This window comes from Echinops telfairi, unplaced genomic scaffold, assembly GCF_000313985.2.
Source record: "Echinops telfairi isolate 266 unplaced genomic scaffold, ASM31398v2 ScPeMD7_2;HRSCAF=8, whole genome shotgun sequence".
Classification (NCBI taxonomy): domain Eukaryota; kingdom Metazoa; phylum Chordata; class Mammalia; order Afrosoricida; family Tenrecidae; genus Echinops; species Echinops telfairi.
Genome location: NW_022103898.1, coordinates 51,292,886 through 51,313,361, shown reverse-complemented (window position 1 = coordinate 51,313,361; position 20,476 = coordinate 51,292,886). Strand labels below are relative to the sequence as shown.

At 37.8% G+C, this 20,476-nt stretch overlaps 1 protein-coding gene across 7 annotated transcripts in view; it reads right to left on the bottom strand.

The window, feature by feature from the left end:
- Positions 1-20,476, bottom strand: part of PPP1R12A (protein phosphatase 1 regulatory subunit 12A) — a 180,446-nt gene that overhangs the window by 81,218 nt on the left and 78,752 nt on the right. For all 7 annotated transcript variants that reach the window (XM_045289240.1, XM_045289257.1, XM_045289252.1 and 4 more), the window contains exon 3: positions 1,297-1,415. In XM_045289240.1, coding sequence (XP_045145175.1) covers positions 1,297-1,415 — 119 coding nt within the window. The remainder of the gene's footprint in view (positions 1-1,296; positions 1,416-20,476) is intronic.

The following is a 20,476-nucleotide window of genomic DNA, read 5'->3' as shown; positions in this document are numbered from 1 at the left end:
TTCCATTTTTCGTTTAATAAATTGGGTAATACGAGTGTAATGGTGACTAAAGGGTGTTTTTTCATGTCCTCTATGCTCTAACTATGAAAATATTTGATTTACAAATAAGGAATCCTACTTCACGGAATTTCATTTATCACGGTAGGGTCTAGAACTGATTAGCCGCGATAAACGAGGGTTCACTGTACATCATTCTATCACTTCTCACAATAGCCTTAAGAGACAGGAATATAGTAAACTTTACTTAATAGCTGAGAAATGAAAGGAGGCAAATAACCTGCCCACCCCCACAGCATGTCCAAATGACAGATATGTAATGGTTGCATGTGTAACCTCTGGAGCCACATTGCAGGGTTAAATTTCGACTCCCCCGGGACTAAAATCATCATTCAGGTCAATTTTCTATGTATCTGAAGTTCTATTTGATCTGTTTCCTCACTTGAAAAATTGGGTTTTACTTGCCTCAAAGGTTTGTGATGATTAAATGATTATTGCACATAAAGTATTCACTGATTTTCTTGGCTAACTCCTTGGAGTCAAATCCCCCAAATATATTGAAATTTCAACTTCTACTCATCACCTTATCTGCTACCATCCAGGCCCAAACCACCAAATCCTTCCTTAGCGCTGGCATTGTCTCCTAACTTCTTGCTTTCATATTATTCTACTGGCAACACAAAGCCAGAGGGCTCCTTCTTACAGGTTAGCTTAGATGTAATTCTTCTGCCTAAATCTATCCACTAGTTTACTATTTAACTCAGAATACTTCAATTAGAATAAAAGCTAAAGCCCACCTAATGGCCCACTGGGCCTTATATACTACAAGTCCCCTGTACCTCTGTGAGCTCATTTCCTACCAGCCTATTCTTGCTACTCCTGGTCTAGTCATACTAGTCCATTTACTACTTCCCGAACAAACCAGGCACCCTTCCATCTGTGCATGTGTTTCTCCCTCTACCTGGATGGCTCATGCCCTCACTGCACACAGAATTACATTTCAAGGCCCATCATCAGTGAAGCCTTCACTGTACTGTTCCACATCCACACAAGGCACTTCATAGTCTCTGTCTGCTTTATTTCTATCCAAAGTTTTTATTACTACATGTCATGTTCAATATTACTGCTCATGATATTCCGTTCAACTTAAAACTATTACGCTATATAGCTGAGAAGCATATTCTTCAAATGCAATCCATATGGTCTCCTTCAATTCAACATACTTTTGCTGAAAAATTCTAATTATATTCTCTCTATTAAGTTTTAAACACTTTTGCCTTTAGGATGCTTTCACATTACCTTGTCGATTGACTTCATTTTGAAGTAGCTCTTCCATTGCCTCATCTTCTGCAATATCTAAAGGTGTGTCTCCTTCACTGTTAACAGCTCCTACATGTGCTCCCTGACCAATCAAAAACCTGCAAAATGAAAAGGAAGCCAGTTAAGTAGGGTCTATCATTGAAATAAGATTAAAGACACAATAGAGGAAGCTCCTATGTAACAGCATCAATTAAAAGCAAAGATAGTATATGTATTATTTAAATTTAAAAAAATATATATACCATAGAACATGACTTTAAAAAAATCTGTATTTCCTACTTTTTTAATAATGTACACATTTTTTAACCTACAAAATGTTAATCTTAAAAAATAATTAAACTAAATAGGAATGGAAAAGAGAAAAAAAAAGAGACATGGGATGGGGGGCAAGCAGGGCACTAACCCACCCAAGGGGAGGGTATTGTTTATATCTCCAGAGGAGAGGGAGAAAGAGACCAGACTTCAACCCAGTGCACCAAGGCGTGAATATAACATACCCGCATGTAGCAGGGAATCAATATAGAGAGATCTGTGGGGCCAGCCCCAATACCAACTATGTGCACACCACCCCTCAATTCCCCCAAAAGAATGTACTTCTTCCCCAGAACAACCTCCCTCTCCAACCCCCGAGGACAGCACTGAAGCTACAGCTTAGGGAAAGGGCACGTCTGATCGTAGCACACAGGAGAAACGAAGAGGGAAGGAGGTGAGTGGAACACATCCTGGCCCACCAAGCACCAAGAACGATACTTCTGCTGAGAGCAGACAAAGCACAGAGAGAACCATAGGACCAGCCCCACCACAAGACATGAAATCCCTCACTGAACCATAGTGCTATGGGGGCCAACACTGGAGACTCAGTGCGGGAACTGTGCCGAAACTCTAAGGGCAACAGAGCAGTGAGGGGAGCAAAGCAATGAAGTCCCTAGGGAATACCAAAAATAAGACTTTGGGGACAGGGTGTGGCATTCCTTCAGACTCCACTGGAAAACAACTCCTACAGGTCAAAAAACAAACCTGGAACTATTTATAGGCTTTTCCTTTTTTGTCGTTGGCTTTCTTTTTGTTTTGTTGTTGGTTTTGTCTTCCTTTGTTGTATTGCTTGCCTTTTCCTTGTTTTTGCGCTTATTAATGTCTCTGCATGTCTATGTAGATAATATAGGCAGGATAAACAGTTTGGAGAAGAAATCAATGCGACTGACAGTTCCAGGGGGGTGGGGGTGGGGGAACACGGGAGAATAGGAGGTGGGAGAAATGAAAGGGGTGTGTGTGTCAACCAACCCAGGGACAAGGGAACAACAAGTGAACTACAATCGATGAAGAGAAGGGCATAGGATGCCTAGTGAGGCTTAATCAAGGGCAATGAATTATTGAACCCCGAATGAAGGCCGAATATGAGAGTGGGACAGAAGGAAACTAAAAGGAAATAGAGGAAATAACTTGGAGGGAAAGAGCATTTATAGAGGTATAAATACAGGCATGTAGATATGTAAATATATTTATATACAATAATAGGGAAATAGATCTATGTACTTATATTTATGTTAGGTATTAAGGTAGCAGATGGACATTGGGCCTTGACTCAAGTACTCCCTCAATGCAAGAACACTTTGTTCTAATAATCTGGTATTCTGTGATGCTCACCTTCCCGGCAAGATCACTGAAGACAAAATGGGTACATAAGCAAATGTGTTGAAGAAAGCTGATGGTACCCGGCTATAAAAAGATACAGCATATGAGGTCTTAAAGGCTTGAAGATAAACAAGTGGCCATCTAGCTGAGAAGCAACAAAGTCTATATGGAAGAAGCACACCAACCTGTGTGATCATGAGGTATCGATGGGATGAGGTATCAGGCATCTAAGACCCAGAACAATATCATACCAATGTGAACGGGAGGGGGGCGCAGAGTGGAGACCCAAAACACATCTGTATGCAATTGGAAATCCCCTTACAGAAGGGTCACAAGGAAGAGACGAGCCAGTCAGGGTATAGTATAGCACAGATGAAACATACAACTTTCCTCTAGTTCTTTAATGCTTCCTTCCCCCCCCCCAACCCCCCAACTATCATGACCTCAATTCTACCTTACAAATCGGACTAGACTACACTGGTGCAGATAAGAGCTGGAAATACAGGGAGTCCAGGATAGATAAACCCCTCGGGACCAATGATGAGAATAGAGATACCAGGAGGGGAAGGTCAGGGGAGAAAGGGGTAATTGATCACAAGGATCTACATATAACCCACTTTCAGGCATAAAAACAACAGAAAAGTGGGTGAAGGGAGATAGCAGACAATGTAAGATATGAAAATAATAATTTTTAACTTATCAAGGGTTCATGGGGTGGTGGTGGTGGGGAAATGTGGAGCTGATATTAAGGGCTCAAGTAGAAAGAAAACACTTTGAAAGTGAGGGTGGCAACAATGTACAAATGTGCTTGACACAATGGATGAATGTATGGATTGCGATGAGATGTAAGAGTCCCCAATAAAAGTATTTAATTTTTTAAAAATCAGGAATTTTTCATAGATTAATTCACAGAGCCTCCACTATGATTACTCATCTCTACATGAACGAGAGTCCTCACAAGCTAACAAGCTCATTTTAAAGCAAAAACAAAACAGTTTTAGGGTCATGGATAGAATTCAAGTGATCTAGGAAAAATTCAACTGATGTATGTTTCAAAATAGTGTATACTATCATTATTTTGAAATTAGAGTAGATAGCATGCTCGGCACAAGATCTATTTATATATATATTTCCTCCCTGATATTTTGATAAACATATTGTAACATAATTAGTTAATATTGTAATTATTTTACTTTACACATTTAAGTCACAATTTTGAAAAAGTATCCATAGCTTCAACAAAAGGAATTCAGATACAAAAAAAGAGTATCACTTTTATGCCCATTCATAACTTAGAATATCTTTAAATGGCTTTGTATAAGGTCCAGATGAGTCAGAATCGACCCTAGGGTATTCAACAACAATCAGGCTGAGAGAAAATGTGTTACCCCTCAATGATCTGGCCTTGCCTTCTTTTCGGCCTCACCTCTTCTTCAGTGTAATTTTAGTTAGTAATACGGAGCTGCTTGTAGTTCCAAATTAAACTGTGTTCTTTTGGGATCCCTGATTTTGTTTTCCAATATGTAAAGGACACCCACCACCCCCAAAGCTTTTTTCTTCAATCCCTAACAAATCCAACTGTTGTTTAGAATTCCTTTCCATATACTACATAAAAGCATTCTGGGGGAAAAAATACTTTATACCTCTCCTATTTCCATAATCCTTTCCTCATGGGAACCACTACCAGTTGTATGGAAAATATCATTCCAGGATCCTTGCTATGAATTACTATAAATACACACATACGGATTTGGAGGTTTCTTCTTTTTAGTAAAAAAATGAGGTTATGTTAAATGAATTGGAATGCAACTAATCACTTCTAATAGATGGATAATATTCGAGTGTGGTCAAATCTTTATACTTAACAGACTTGTAGGTGGTACAAACTGTGCCTAGCTGCTAACCAAAGGACTGGCATGTTTGAACTTAGTCACTGATAACATTGAAAAACATAGCAATCTGTTTTCATAAAGATCATAGTCAAGAAAATCTTTCAGACCGAGTTTTACACTGTAAACCATAGTTACCAACATTTAAATTTTTCATCAGAACACGATATTATAAAGCTTTATTTCTCACCTTGATGAGCCCAACATATTTTATTTTAACTTTTACCTCCTGATTACACAAGAGACTAAAGGTAGTGAGATTCTGTTATTAGCATTGGTATTTCTCCATCTGTGACCCATTTATTTACATCCTTTACACTATATTTCTTTCTTTTTTTCCACTGTATTTCTAATGCATTTGTTCATTCAACAAATATTCATGGTCTATCTAGTAAGAATCCCTGGTGTTTGATGTTCATGAGCTTTTAAGAACCCAATGTAGACTCTGTGGACTATATGAAACAAACTGACCTTGGTGTCCCTCGAGACTGTGGTCTGAGCTCTTTGTATGCTCTCCTGTTATCCACAGACACAGTTGCACCGAAATTAAACTATCAATGCTCAATTTTCCTCTATCAAAATGCGTGTATACACACATATACACACATTCCCCTTTCCACTCTTAATTCAGTCTATCTATGCATACATCTACTCACAGATCACATTATTGCAGGATTAGGTATATAACAGTATTTAACACTAGGTTTATGAACTTTTTAATATCCCTATCTCTAAAGAAAAATGTCAAATTGACGTGAATGAAATCACATTTTCTTTTTAAAAAACTTCTTAAAAAACAGAATTATACACTATTAATTTATAAATGAAATGATGTGAAACAATACATTTTTATAAAATATATTTAATATTACACAACACTTCAGATATTGGGATCAACCAATCAAAAGTGTCTCTTGAGTCTCTACTGCATGTTTCTGTCTTTACATTTGATGTTTACTTTCTAAGAACTTTTTGCCTATGTTTATACTTATTACTGAAGAAATGCTTTCATGAGTGAAGCCGATTTACTGGGATTAATCCTCAATTTAAGTTCGCATCAAATTGATGTGCATCCATAAAAAAATAGGCATACCACAGGGAGAATTTTTATTTTAGAAGAAAATGAATTTGGGTATATATTTGTCTTGTTAAATTTATAAGTATGCACAAATGGTAGGAAATAAATGTAAATGGTTTCTGTAATTTGTGTTGAGGAAATCAAAATGTGTCAAAACGATGCCCCTGATTAGCCTAGTATTAACTCAGTCTTTAAATCTTGAACTCCTCTGTGTTCTCTTCCATCATTTTGCCAACTTCCCTCTTATTGTATACTCCCTTCCCTCTTCACCCAAATTCTTGTAATCTACTTGACTTCCTTTCCATTTGTAGTTCCGTAAGTGCATTATTTTCTCACTTTACTTGCAATAGTCTTCACTATCAACTGATAGATCTGATTGCCTGCTTTTGTTCTTGTAGTCTTGTTTTACTTTAAGTATGTCAGAATCTGGGTTGAGTTCTGGGTGACATAGTCATGTATGCCAATTGTAGGTTGTTTGCTATTATTCTTTAGTATTTTTTGTAAGGTAAAGCATATAAATTCCTTTATTTGGAAATGTCTTAATTTCATCTTATTTAAAAGACAAGGGTATGGGTATATGATTCTTGGTCGACAATTTTCTTCTTTTACATGTTTTATGTCATCCTATTGCCTTCTTGACTGCATGCTTTCTGATGAGAAATTAGAGCTTAGTCTTATGGGTTTTCATTTGCAGGTAACTTTGTTTTTATTGAACTGTTCTTCGGATTCTTTCCTTGCCCTTGGAATTGGAAAATGTGATTATGTGTTTGGTGATTTCCTTTTGGGGGTGTATCTTGTTTGAAGTTCTTTCAATTTCTTGAAATACATTTCTTACATTTCATGATATTAGTTTTCTTACAACAACTCATTGTCCCATTGGGTGAGACAAGGGGAAAATAAAAGTATAAAAGAAAAAACAATGGGGAGAAGTAGGTAAAAGTAGCAAGAAAAAAATAATTAAAAAGAAAAAATTTTGAAAAAGGAAAACAATAAGTAAAATGGGAGGGGAAGAAAACAGAAAGAGAAATGTAAAGAAAACACAGAAATGATAAAAAGAAGGGAAAGAAGCAGAATAAAGGCTATAGGAAAAAAAGAAACAAATTAATAATTAAAAAGAAAAATAATTTAAGAAAAGAAAAAGGGAAAACAAAGGAAGAGATAAAACAGTAAAATGGGAGGGGGAGAAAAGAGAAATTAAGGAAAAAAACAAATGATGAAAAGAACAGAATAAAGAATATAGGAAAAAAGTAAGGAAAAAAGCAAGGATAGAGGAAAAGGAAGGAAAAAATAAATGAAAGGGAAAAACTTCTCTTAACCAAGGAATTCACAAAGTATAGGGAAAGTTTGGGCAAGGATGCCAGATCCCAGATGGAGATCCTGCCAGCCCAGCTACTGTCTGGGATCAAATGCTTGATCAGGAAGTAATTCCTGTTGACTCAGGTGGTGGATGAAGTCAGGTGTTCATTCCTGGAAGGAATTTTTTCAAGACCAGATGGAGGCTGGTATTGAAAGGAATTCTTGCTGGCCCTCGGTGGTTAGGGACCTGGCAAGTCCCACCAGTCTGACAGAGTTCATGTGCCTCCAGAGGTTGGTGGGTGGGTAGGAGCGGAAGGGGGGGGGGGATTTATGCTCAATCCATGAGAGCACAGCTCTCAACTGTTAATAAAGTGGGGCTATCATCATCAGCCACTGGGAGGGTGAGGGTGGGAGTTGGCCACACTTGTGGTCAACAAGAGCATGTAGGGAAAAGGGAGGGCAGACCACCTTTTTCACCAGCAATCACTGGTATATCAAGGCAAGTTTTGATCAAATGTTGCTTGTGAAAGTTTAAGATAGCTGTGCAGCCAGACAACAATTCACGTATCTGTCTCCTCTCTCACTGTTTTAACTCAGCTTCTTCTCCATTCCTCTGAAGTTCAGGGTCCTAGGATTAGCATACTTATTTGTTTCATTTGGTCTCTTGTGTGTCTTTGTTGTACAGGGACTGTGTGGTGTGTCTGCCTTGTTTGTCACCTTGCCAGAAGTTCCTTTTATATATACTTTATTAACTTTGCTTATAGCATTTTGTGTCCTATTTAAGTTTAAAGGTATGAAGTCTGCTAAGCTTTTCTTTTAAGGTGTTAAACACTGGGTGATCTGTGTCTGGGGAGGGACATTTTATACATACAGACAGGAAGAGAAAGATGAAGAAAACACAAAATACTGTCAACAGTGGTCATGTAGAATTAGAAAGGATATGTACTGGTTTGAAGTTTCTTTATTGGGGTGGTATGTTGTGCCCCCCCGTTTTCCCTAATACCTTTATTTTGTATATGTGTACTAGTGACCTTTATTTACATGTAATAATATGTGTAAATATTTCTTCTTGTGAATACAAAATAAAGTTTCATTCTTATGATTTTAATGGGACTTCTAAAATATGCTTGAATTGAGGAAATTCATGTTTTTAATAGATACTTTAAAAATATGTAAGAGCATTTACTTATACACTATAAAAGTTGCTGCAGTGCTGGAAGGAGAGGATATATGGGAAGCAGACTCTCAAGGAAAAGCCAAAACAGACCACCTAAAGTTTTATAAATAGGAAGGATGTTAGAGAAGAACAAGAGGAAAGTTCCAGAACTACTGGTCGGAAGCGGAGCTTGGAATGATCCCTTAGTAAAAGGTGCAAGTACCTATGCATGTATACAACTGACAAAACTTTCTTGTACTCCAGAACTATCATTTATAAAATAAAGGCTTAAAACATTTGAAAAAAATATAAACTGAAAAATTAGCTTTGATCAGCTATTATTTTTTTTTAACTGGTGAGGTAAAAAGAAAAGGCTTCAACTTATAAATTCTGTAGACTTTGTTTTCTGCTCCTGTCTCTGCCTCTCAACACCTGTGACTCCAAGTCTAATTTACGCAGTAACTTACAGGGAGTTCTGTAAAATTTAAATGTGCTAAAATGGAAAATTACAATTAAAATTCCATTTATCATCACATCATATAAAATCATCACATTGATAAAGTAATGTTTGAGGTAATGTAAAACAAAATAGGTTACCTAGAAAAAAAGAAATTCACCTTAGAGGTCCTAGATGAAAACAGATGGCTAGATTTCTTTCACAAGTTGGGGGTATCAGGTCATGTGATTACTAGCTAGAAAAACCCACTATACTTGCGTTTTAGTAGAAAGAAAAAATATTTTTCAGTACCCTAAACCCAACCGGATTGCCCCTGAGGCAATTCTAATTCACAGTACACCGAGGCCAGAGTACTGTCCCCAGCGGGTTCCCAAGGCTGTAAATCTTTCTTCCTTCCACGGAGCTGCTGGTGAGTTTGAACCACATACCGGCTGAGCACCTCTGAAAATTGGGCTGCTTCTTAGGAAGGCAACTCCAGGGTACTATTCTGTCTGTTTAACAGTGGTTAATGATTTCCTTAAGAGGGCAAAGGGAAGTAAAGTAACACAGCTGATACACCAGCTCGTACATAGTGAAATTATTTACAAAATATTAAAGTAAAATAAGGAAGACTAACAGGTTTAATAAATTTGTAATAATTTAGCTACTTCAAAAAATAATTTTGGATAAGTAAATGAATAAAACTAAAATTAAAGATATGATTTGAATAGCTTTTTAGAAAATTATTTGTACGTGTTTGAATTTAAATACAAATAGGTGTTACGCTGTTGTTAATGTTATCACAACTTAGATAATGTACGTTACACACAAGCACAGGAGTCCGTGTTTACTGAATTTGGAAGACAAAATTTAGCAGTCTCCATTAATTATCATGGATTTTGAGTTTTATTGATAACCAAATCATAGATGAGATTGAGAAAGTAAAATACCTAATTTTAAAATTTGATCTTTATTTAAATTTTGTCTTTAAATTAGTAGTTAATGAAACATGTTGATCAGAAAGACAAAGTAGAGTCAGTCTTTACATTTCTAAAAATCAGGAATATCAGCAAAATATCATCAGCACAGTTATGTGTTTTTGAAATCCAAAATAAATTACTCAAATCTATCTTAACAGAAAATTTATGCCAACCGTCCTACTTCAAGGAGTTCAAGTAGCGCAGTGGGTAACATCAGAGGTTTGAAGAACCCCCTGCCACTCTATGGGAAAAAGATGAGGCAATCTGCTGCCACAGGTTTACAGTCTCAGAAACATCATGGGCCATCATCTACTAGAAGCTGGCTATGAGTCAGAATTGATGACTACTAAATTCTATAGGCCCGGGTTAAGTAGAACATTTAGTATGAATAGCTTTTACCCCTGCAATTTTCTAGGCAATAAGAATGATTTAAAAAAAACCAAATACATATTCAGTGAGAATACACTCTTGCTATTTAAATTTGGAAGCTCTATAAGACAATGAAAATACAGCAAGTAAAGGTAAAAATCCAAAGAAAAGTTTTGACTGCTCACAGTTTTTAAGCAAAATAACAAGTTAGTCTGAACATTAAAAAAAAAATCCATAAACTGTCAGATCAATATTAGCATTCTTTTAAGAGTATACATCAGCTTCAAATATGATATCTAAATGCTGTAACTGTGCATTTTATTACAGGGACAAATGTTAACACCTTTTTAAAAAACTAAAACATCATCACCTAGAACAGCGGTTCTCAACCTATGGGTCGCAACCCCTTTGGTGGTTAAAGGGGTTGCTTGACTCATAGCACTAGCAAAATTACAGTTATGAAGTAGCAACAAAAATAATTTTATGGTTGGGGGGTCACCACAACACAAGAAACTGTATTAAAGGGTAGGAGCATTAGAAAGGTTGAGAACCACTGACTTAGACCATCAGTACACTATATTGTTACAATGTATGTCACAAAATAAGACTTGTAACATTGTTTCTTCAAATTAGTTAGATAAAAACTAAATACTAAATCATGTTTTTAAAAATGTATGTGCTTTCCACACAAAGACATGAAAATAAAGACGTTCTAATGTTTTAAAATAATATCTATTAATAATTAGAGCTTCATTTGCCCCAATCTTGAAGTTACATTTGAAAGTCTTTGTGGAAATAGTGGACACTAGTTGCATTATCTGCTACTTCTTTGCTCTAACTTGTTAAGTGACGTCACCTTTTCATCTGCAAACTTTACCTTACTATTACACTGGGTATAAAAGACAAGGCTAAGTAAAAAATTACTGCTACAAGATAGCAATGAGCCAAAATATCAAAGATTGAAGCTATTCTTAATATGTTCTCTATTTAAATCTACACACATTTGAAAGTGGTATTTCCATTTTTCCAATTCTTCTCCAAAGATTCTGAACTCTTTGTTACACCACTGTCCAAATGGCAGCTTGGGCATCCTTGAAGGGCTGAAATAATGTTCCTTTTCAAAGTTGAGTTTGGGGAACAGGAAAAAGTCTGAAGGGGCAAGGTCATGGCCGTAAGGTGAATGGTGTAAGGTTTCCAAACAAAATTCTCATAGGACAGCCTTGCAACACTCGAGCAGGTGCATTGCTGTGATGGGAAAACACAGCATTCCTGGCCTTTTACCCACCAGTGTAATCTCGATCTTTTCCAAAAGCCTTTACAGTAAATCTCTGTAGCCATCTTGTGACGTTCAAGAAATTCTATCAAGATTACCCCTTGGAGATCCACAAGACAGTCTCCATAACTCTCTGAGCTGATCTCTCAGTCTTGAATTTCACTGCTCGGTAGATCTAATTCGGAAGAAACTAATTTGATCAAATCTTTTCATATGGATTTCACTGGCAAAGCCAAGATTCATCCCCAATCCACTAATTGTTATATAAAATCCTTTAAAAAATATTTAATCATTTTATTGGGGGCTTGTACAATTCTTATCACAATCTATACATTCATCCATTGTGTCAAGCACTTTTGTACATTTGTTGCCATCATCATTCTCAAAATATTTGCTTTCTAGTTAAGCCCTTGATATCAGCTCCTCATCTTCCTCACTTTTTCCCCGCTTCCCCCTCCCTCATGAACCCTTGGTAATTTATAAATTATCATTATTTTGTCATATCTTACACGGTCCGATGTCTCCCTTCATCCACTTTTCTGTTGTCCATCCCTCAAAGAGGAGGTTATATGTTGATTCTTGTAATTGGTTCCCCCTTTCCACCCCACTCTCTCTCTACCCTTCCAGCATCGCCACTCTCACCACTGGTCCTGAAGGGATCATCTGTCCTGGATTCCCTGTTTCCAGTTCCTATCTGTACCAGTGTACATCTTCTGGTCTAGCCAGATTTGTAAGGTAGAATTGGGATTATGATGGGGGTGGTGGGGAGGGAAGAATTTAGGAACTAGAGGAAAGTTGTATGTTTCATCGTTGCTATACTGCACCCTGACTGCCTCGTCTCCTTCCAAAGACCCTTCTGTAAGGGGATGTCCAGTTGCCTACAGATGGGTCTTGGGTCCCCAATCTGCACTCCCCTTCATTCACAATGATTTGATTTTTTGGTTCTTTGATGCCTGACCTGATCCCTTCGACAGCTCATGATCACACAGGGTAGTGTGCTTCTTCCACGTGGGCTTTGTTGCTTCTAAGCTAGATGGCCGCTTGTTTATCTTCAACCCTTTAAGACCCCAGAGGTTATATCTTTTGATAGCTGGGCACTATCAGCTTTCTTCACTACATTTGCTTATGCATATATTTGTCTTTAGCAATCATGTAAGGGAGGTGAGCATCATGGAATGCCAGTTTAATAGAACAAAGTATTCTTGAGGGAGTACTTGAGTGGAGGCCCAATGTCCATCTGCTACCTTAATACTAACCCTATAATATCTCCCCATCCTCATATATAAATATATTTACATATGTACATGCCTTTATTTAGACCTCTATAAGTGCCCTTTGTCTCTTAGCTCTTTCCTCTATTTCCTTTTACTTTCCTCTTGTCCCACTATCATGCTCAGCTTTCATTTGGGTTTCAGTCATTCCTCTTGGTTACATTACCCTTGATCATGCCCTACCAGGCCTCATACACCCTCTTCACCACTGATTTAGATCACTTGTTGTTCCCTTGTCCCTGGATTTGTTAACACCACTTCCTTTCCCCACCGGAACCGTCGGTCCTGCTGTTTTCTTCTCCAGATGTTCATCCAGTCTATCTTATTTAGACAGACCTGAAATCATTTTCATTAGCTTTGATCTTGTTTAAAAGAATGATGGAAAGACAACCTATTTTGAGATAACTGATCTCCACATAATCTATTTTGTTTGAAATTAACTGGGATCCTAAAATTACACTTTTAACTTATTCAGATATCAAGTGATAGTTATTATATTTTTCTTTAAGAAAAATAAAAGTCTTTCATTAAGTCATAATAATAGATTATTTCCTATTAAATGTCCATCAATTTATGAATGGGTAAACAATATGGTAGATCTATAAAATTAAACACTATTTGGCAAGTATACTATATAACAGAAACCAAGTACTACCACAATATATGCTATTACACTGATGAATCTTGCAAAGTTGCTAAGTGAAAAGAGCCAAATATAAAAAAAGACCATGGACAAAACCAGTGAGAGAGTGGTTCCCAGGGATTGAGGAAAGAGGGAAAATGGTAACTGAGTGCTAATAAATGTGGGGTTTCTTTGTAAGATACTAATATCATTTTAGAATTAAATTGTAGTGATGGCTGTACAACTTTGTGAAAATGATAAACACTGAAAAATTGTAAACTTTAAAAGGGTGAACTTTGCACTCATTTCAACAATTAAATGTAATATTTTAATTGGCAATGTAAAAATCTTTAGGTATACTTATTAGTACCTAAAAACCATCAATGAAAAACAAGTAGAAACAAAACTTGCTCTCTTGGTTCTTCAATGCTATTTTGGTACAAGGTGTGCTATACAAGTTCAGTTCATTACCTGCCACTAGTCAACTCAGAGAAATAAAATATGGAAATGTTTCCCAGAGAAAACATTAGAGTTGTCAAGAATTTAATTTTACCTGGTTTCACAAACAATGCCCATTGAAGCAGTAGTCGGGAAATGAAATGACATATGGCACTGGGAAAATCTGCAAAAGATCTCGGAAGTTTTAAAAATCAAAGATGGCACTTTGAGGATGTGCCTGGCCCAAGACATGGTGTTTTCAAAAGAATAACTAGAGAAGAATCAGTGCATTTGAACTGTAGTGTTGGTGAAGAATACTAAATATACCAAGGTTGGCCAGAATAACAAATCCTACTTGTTGCTCTTTCAGTTCCAGGTTTCCCCTGCGCCTATGTTAAGCTGAAATGGCATACAGTGAAGAAGCAATTAACATTAATTTGTATGGGGAAAAATCTTTGAGCATTACCAGGCCACCAATATAACCTAATAAATCTTATCAAACAAAACGCAAACCTAAAAGAAGACTAACATATAGTGTTCACAGCTGAGTGTAGCTCCCAGAGGAAAAGGCCTGGTGGTAACATACTCCCGCAGGGTGCGCACTGCTTCTTTAATGGCTTGCTGAAAAACACTGAACCCTAGTTTCACTTTTCACCTTCTTTCACAAAAGCAAAAATCCTCTTTGAATTTCTTTCCAATAATGAAAACAGATACTAACGTAGGTCTTTGTAAAAGCAAAATCTCTTAGTTCTGTGAACCTTCGAAAAGTGGGCGATACCTGTATTTTCTCTTGTGGGTACACTTTCAGGATTGCCTTGCCGATCTTCTTGGAGGGTAAAAGAGCAGACTCAAAGAGTTAGGCCTGTCCAGGCTGAAATCCCAGCTCCGCCACTTAACTCTGGGATTTTCTCTATGACTCAATTTTCTCATATATAAAATAAGAATTATAATACAGATTCTGCTATCCCTTACTCAAACCCATATAAGAAAGATAATATTGTATATTATATAACATCTCATCAGAGTCTGAATTAGTACTCCATTATCGAATACCTTAATAGTTCTATGGAAATCAGTCAAGATCATAGTTTGTCACCAACCTTGCACCCCTGCCATGACCCCATTTTTCAGAGCTGCTGGGCTTTGGAATTGTGCACAAAGACTTGGAGAAAGGAACTAAATCCATCGTGTAATGATGAGCATTCTGGACTATGAATCCAGAAAGGAAATAAAGTACATTTTCATGATTGTCAGAAGGCTGAAATGTATTTAAAGGATTTACGTGTAGTGGCAAACACATAGTAAGCACTCAATAGATGTAAATTATCACCATTACCACCACTTTAATTTTTCCTTCTACCTTACAATTTTATGTAAGTGAATCACAATCAATTCTATTCTCTGAATTTCTCTCAGATCTGTCCCACTTTCAACCTCACTGTTATTGCCCTAGTTGTCTAATCTTCCTCAATGTCAAGGACAGTCTTATTAAACTACATTGAGGACTATCATTTCCCTAAAACAGTGGTTCTCAACCTTTCTAATGCCTTAACCCTTTACTACAGTTCCTCATGTTGTGGTGACCCCCAATCATAAAATTATTTTTGTTGCTACTTCATCACTGTCATTTTGCTAGTTATGAATCAGGCGACCCTTGTGAAAGGGTCATTCGACCCTCAAAGAGGTCGCGACCCACAGGCTGAGAAGTGCTGCCCTAACACTGCATGACCATTCAGTTTCACTCGGTATGACACTCACGTGTTTCTAAGCACAGGCCCTGGTCACTCTGTATTACTTGTTAATTTTTCCATGTTCTACCATCAGCCCCTCTCACTGAAAACCTGTACCAAGGAACTCCTTTTACACAAAGCACTCAGAAGCTGTATTTGCTTAACTAGCCAGAAAAGTTGATAGAAATAGGGAACCATAAAATATAGTGCATATATGTAATTAAAACATTTAAAAGGGAGCCCCCTTCTCTAGTCACTAAAAATCCATGTTGTCTTTCTTATAAAATCCACACAATAAGGTATTATCTAACACTTCAATGTATCTTTAAAATGAAGCAAGAACTCCTAACTACATAATCTTTCCAGATTTTTATCATTTTTTCTTTGATTCTTTAGTGTCTTATCCCTATCTATTTACATAGCAATTTCATGAGGAGGGCCTTGCTTTTACAGAGTCTTTCCAAAGCATTCAACCGAGTTATCACATCAACAATTTTCTTTTTTGTACACATTTCACCAGTTCTGAGGCTATTCAACTACATTATATAACCACTAATGAGTTCAACATGCAGTAACTGAAAACAAAAGTGAGTTTAGTAGAAGTCTATTCTGTGATGTTCAGTGCATAAGGGTATCCTTATGTCACACGTTAGTTAGTAAAGTGCGGTCAGTTACATATTATTACTCACTTCAAATAACCTAATTTTGTCAGGTGGCTCGCATTACAGATGAACAAAAATCCTACTCATCAGATAATTTAAGAACAACTATCACACCTCTAAAATTATTCTCTAATTAGCCTAAATGAAATTAATCATTTTCCTAAGTGTTCTTTGTACATCTCCTGCTCCATTTAATTCTATTTTAATATTAGAATCAATTCTCTTCACATGTACCTGTAAGCGTGAAGATGAGGTAGTATTATTATTTTTAAATAATTAAATCATTTTATTGGGGGCTTGTACAACTCATCACAATCCACACATACATCCATTGTGTCAAGCACTTTTTTACATTTGTTTCCCTCATCATTCTCAAAACATTTGCTTTCTACTTGAGCTCTTGGCATCAGCTCATTTTTTCCCCTTCCTCCCTGCTTCCCCCTCCCTCATGAACCCTTTATAATTTATAAATTATTATTATTTTGTCATATCTTATACCATCCAACATTTCCCTTCACCCACTTCTCCGCTGTCTGTCCTCCAGGGAGGAGGTTATATGTAGATCCTTGTAATCTGTTTCCCTTTTCTCCCTCACCTTCCCTCCGCCCTGCCGGTATTGCCACTCTCACCACTGGCCCTTAGGAGTTCATCTGTCCTGGATTCCTTGTTTCCAGCTCCTATCTGTACCAGTGTACATCCTCCAGTCCAGCCAGACTTGTAAGGTAGAATTGGGATCATGATAGTGGCGGGGAGGAAGCATTTAAGAACTAGAGGAAAATTGTATGTTTCATCATTGCTACATTTCACCGACTGGCTTGTCTCCTCCCCGTTACCTTTCTGCAATGGGATGTCCAATTGCCCACAGATGGGCCCTGGGTCTCCACTCTGCACTCCACCTCATTTGCAATGCTATGACTTTTTGGTCTTTGATGCCTGATCCCTGGTCCCTTAGGCGCCTCGTGATCTCACAACCTGGTGTGTTTTTTCCATGTGGGATTTGTTGTTTCTCCGTTAGATGACCGCTTGTTTATTTTCACGCCTATAAGACCCCAGACCCTGTACCTTTTGATACCCGGGCACCATCAGCTTTCTTCACCACATTTGCTTATGTACCCACTTTGTCTTCAGCAATCGCGTCGGGACAGGCTGGTGTGCTTCTTCTACATGGACTTTTCTGTTTCTCAGCTAGATGGCCGCTTGTTTATCTTCAGGCCTTTAAGACCCCAGACACTATATCTTTGATAGCGGGGCACCATCAGCTTTCTTCGCCACATTTGCTTGTGCACCTGTTGTCTTCAGCGATCGTGCCAGGAAGGTGATCATCTCAAACTGCCGAATTTTTAGAACAAAGTGTTCTTGTGTTGAGGGAATACTTTAGTAGGGGCCCACTGTCCATCTGTTTCATTAATACTAAACCTATAAACACATGTACATAGATCTATTTCCCCCTCATCACATATAAATATATTTACATCTGTATATGCCAGTATTTAGATCTCTATAAATGCCCTTTACCTCTTAGTTCTTTCCTCTATTTCTTTGTACTTTCCTTTTGTCCCAGTATTATATTCAGTCTTCATTTGGGTTTCAGGAATTCCTCTCGGTTATACTGTCCTTGATCCAACCTTGCCAGACCTCCTACACTCTCCCTGCCACTGATTTTGGATCACTTGTTGTTCCCTTGTCCCTGGGTTTGTTAACACCCACTTCCTTTCCCTTAGCTCCCCTTTTCCCATGTCATCCCGGAACTGTCATCCGTTGTTCTCTCATCCGACTTATTTATCCTGCCTATCCCTTCCAGGTAGACATGCAACAACAATATGCACCAACACAAGACCGAATACAACAAAGCAACAATAGAAATAAAATAATAGCTACAACAACAACAACAAAACCCTATAAATAGTTGAAGGTCTATTTGTTGTCCTTTACAAGTGCTTTCCAGTTGAGTCTGATGGGGTGCCATGCCCTGGCCCCACATTAATTCCTGGCATTCCCTGGGAACTTCATTGCTTCGCTCCCTCCTCTCCCCCTGCTCTGCTCCCTGCCCCTAGTGTCTGGCTTCAGCATAGTGAGCTCAGGGTGGGCAAAATTCCGCTGTGTGTCTCTAGTGTTGTCCCCGTGGTGCTATAGGTCAGTGAGGAACGCTGTGCCCTGTGGTGGGGCTGGTCCTGTGGTTGTCTCTGTGCATCAACTGCTCTGAGCAGAAACACTGTCCTCAAGGGCTTGGTGGGCCAGGATGTGCTTTACTCTTTTTTTTTTTCCCTCCCCCCTCATGGGCTCCTGTGTGCTCTGATCAGACAAGTCCCTCTCCTTGAGCTGTCGCTTCAGTGCTGTCCTCTGAAGTGAATTCTCCTGGGTGGGAGGGTGGTGCTGTCCGCTTAGTTGGTAATGGGGCCTGCCCGGAAGATAAGGTATTATGCTGCCGTAATTATTGTATCACAGAGTATCAAACACTATATTGGGAGACAACTATGATGTGAGGGGGGATTTAAATATCCAACAAGTTGTTTAAAAAAGCATATAGTAAAGAAAAGGAAACCTACTAAGAATGTATTTGAGAATATTAAATCTTTAGGCAAATATATCTCATTATTTTGGTTGGATGCAAAATATTTTCTTGAAGAAATCTAATATTTTCCTATGAGTTTCAATTTAATTTCACTTGCTAATGTTTTTAATCAAAGCATGATCTATTTTATACTAAAAGAACCTTTAAAAAATTCTTTTACACATAACTTTATTATTCCTGAAAATATACATAGTAAAGGTAACACCAAATCAACAGTTTTGATATCTACAAATGTTGATACTAATTCTTTAGGCTGTGCAACCATTCTCACTGCATTTCTGAACCGTCCCATTAACACTAACCCACTATTTCCTGAAGTTCCTATCTATTGTTTCCTGTTGCTGTTCCTTTGATCCTATGTAGACTATTCTGAGAACAATGCTCAAACAGCACATTTTCTTAAACTAGTTAAGCTAAACTATTGTTTGATTTTAAAATGAATTCAAGGGATTTTTTAGTTTTACATTTAAAAGCATCTCAGGGAAACAGTTTCAGAGGCTATTCACTCTCTGTGGCTCCAAAGCGTCTACAATCCATGAGAATCTGAAATTCTATTCTGAATTTTCTCCTTTTGAACAGGATTATTTTATGGAATTTCTGATCAAAATGTTCAGTAATTGTAGACAGGCACCACCAAGTTCTTCTGGTCTCATGACAAATGAGGCAATTAGGCTTCTACCAGAGAACAAACTGTAAAACCACTAGAAGTGTCTGAACAAAACTGAGTTTTCTAACCTGCAGTAAAAGGATCACTGTGACTGCAGTGAGGAAAACAGATGGAGCAAGAGGACAGCTGGGATTAAAAGAAGGTAGTTGCAATAATTACTATGGAAACTAATAATGTCTAAGACCATAGAAAAATTAAGAAGTGTTGAAATTAGTTAGATACCTTTGAAGGTTTTTTTTCCCCCTACCACTAACCCACTCTTGAAGGTTTTGAAAAAAGAAAGCTTATGGATCCAGTTTTCTGTTTATGAAATAAAGGTTATATGAAGAAAAGCCAAGTCATAATAATAATAAGTAAGGTACCACAGATATTTAAATGCCAATGTATCATTATATACTTAATTTTTTAATGATCAAGTAAAAAAGATAATGCAACATTTTCCATGCTGCGAATGTTAATGTTGTTGTCAGGCATCACTGGTTCTGAATGACAGCGACCCCATGTACAATAGAACGAAACCCTGCTTGGTCCATCCTCAGAACACAGCGACCCCATGTACAATAGAATGCAACACTGCTCTGTCCATCCTCACAGCACAGTGACCCCATATACAATAGAATGAAACACTGCTCGGTCCATCCTCACACACAGCGATACTATGTATAATACAATGAAACACTGCTCGGTCCATCCTCACAACAGCAACCCTCCTCACAACACAGTGACCCTATGTACAATAGAACGAAACACTGCTTGGTCCATCCTCCCAGCACAGCGATACTATGTATAATACAATGAAACACTGCTCAGTCCATCCTCAGAACACAGCGACCCCATGTACAATAGAATGCAACACTGCTTGGTCCATCCTCACAGCACAGTGACCCCATATACAATAGAATGAAACACTGCTCGGTCCATCCTCACAACAGCAACCTTCCTCACAACACAGTGACCCTATGTACAATAAAATGCAACACTGCTCGGTCCATCCTCACAACAGCAACCTTCCTCACAACACAGTGACCCTATGTACAATAGAACGAAACACTGCTCGGTCCATCCTCACAACAGCAACCCTCCTCACA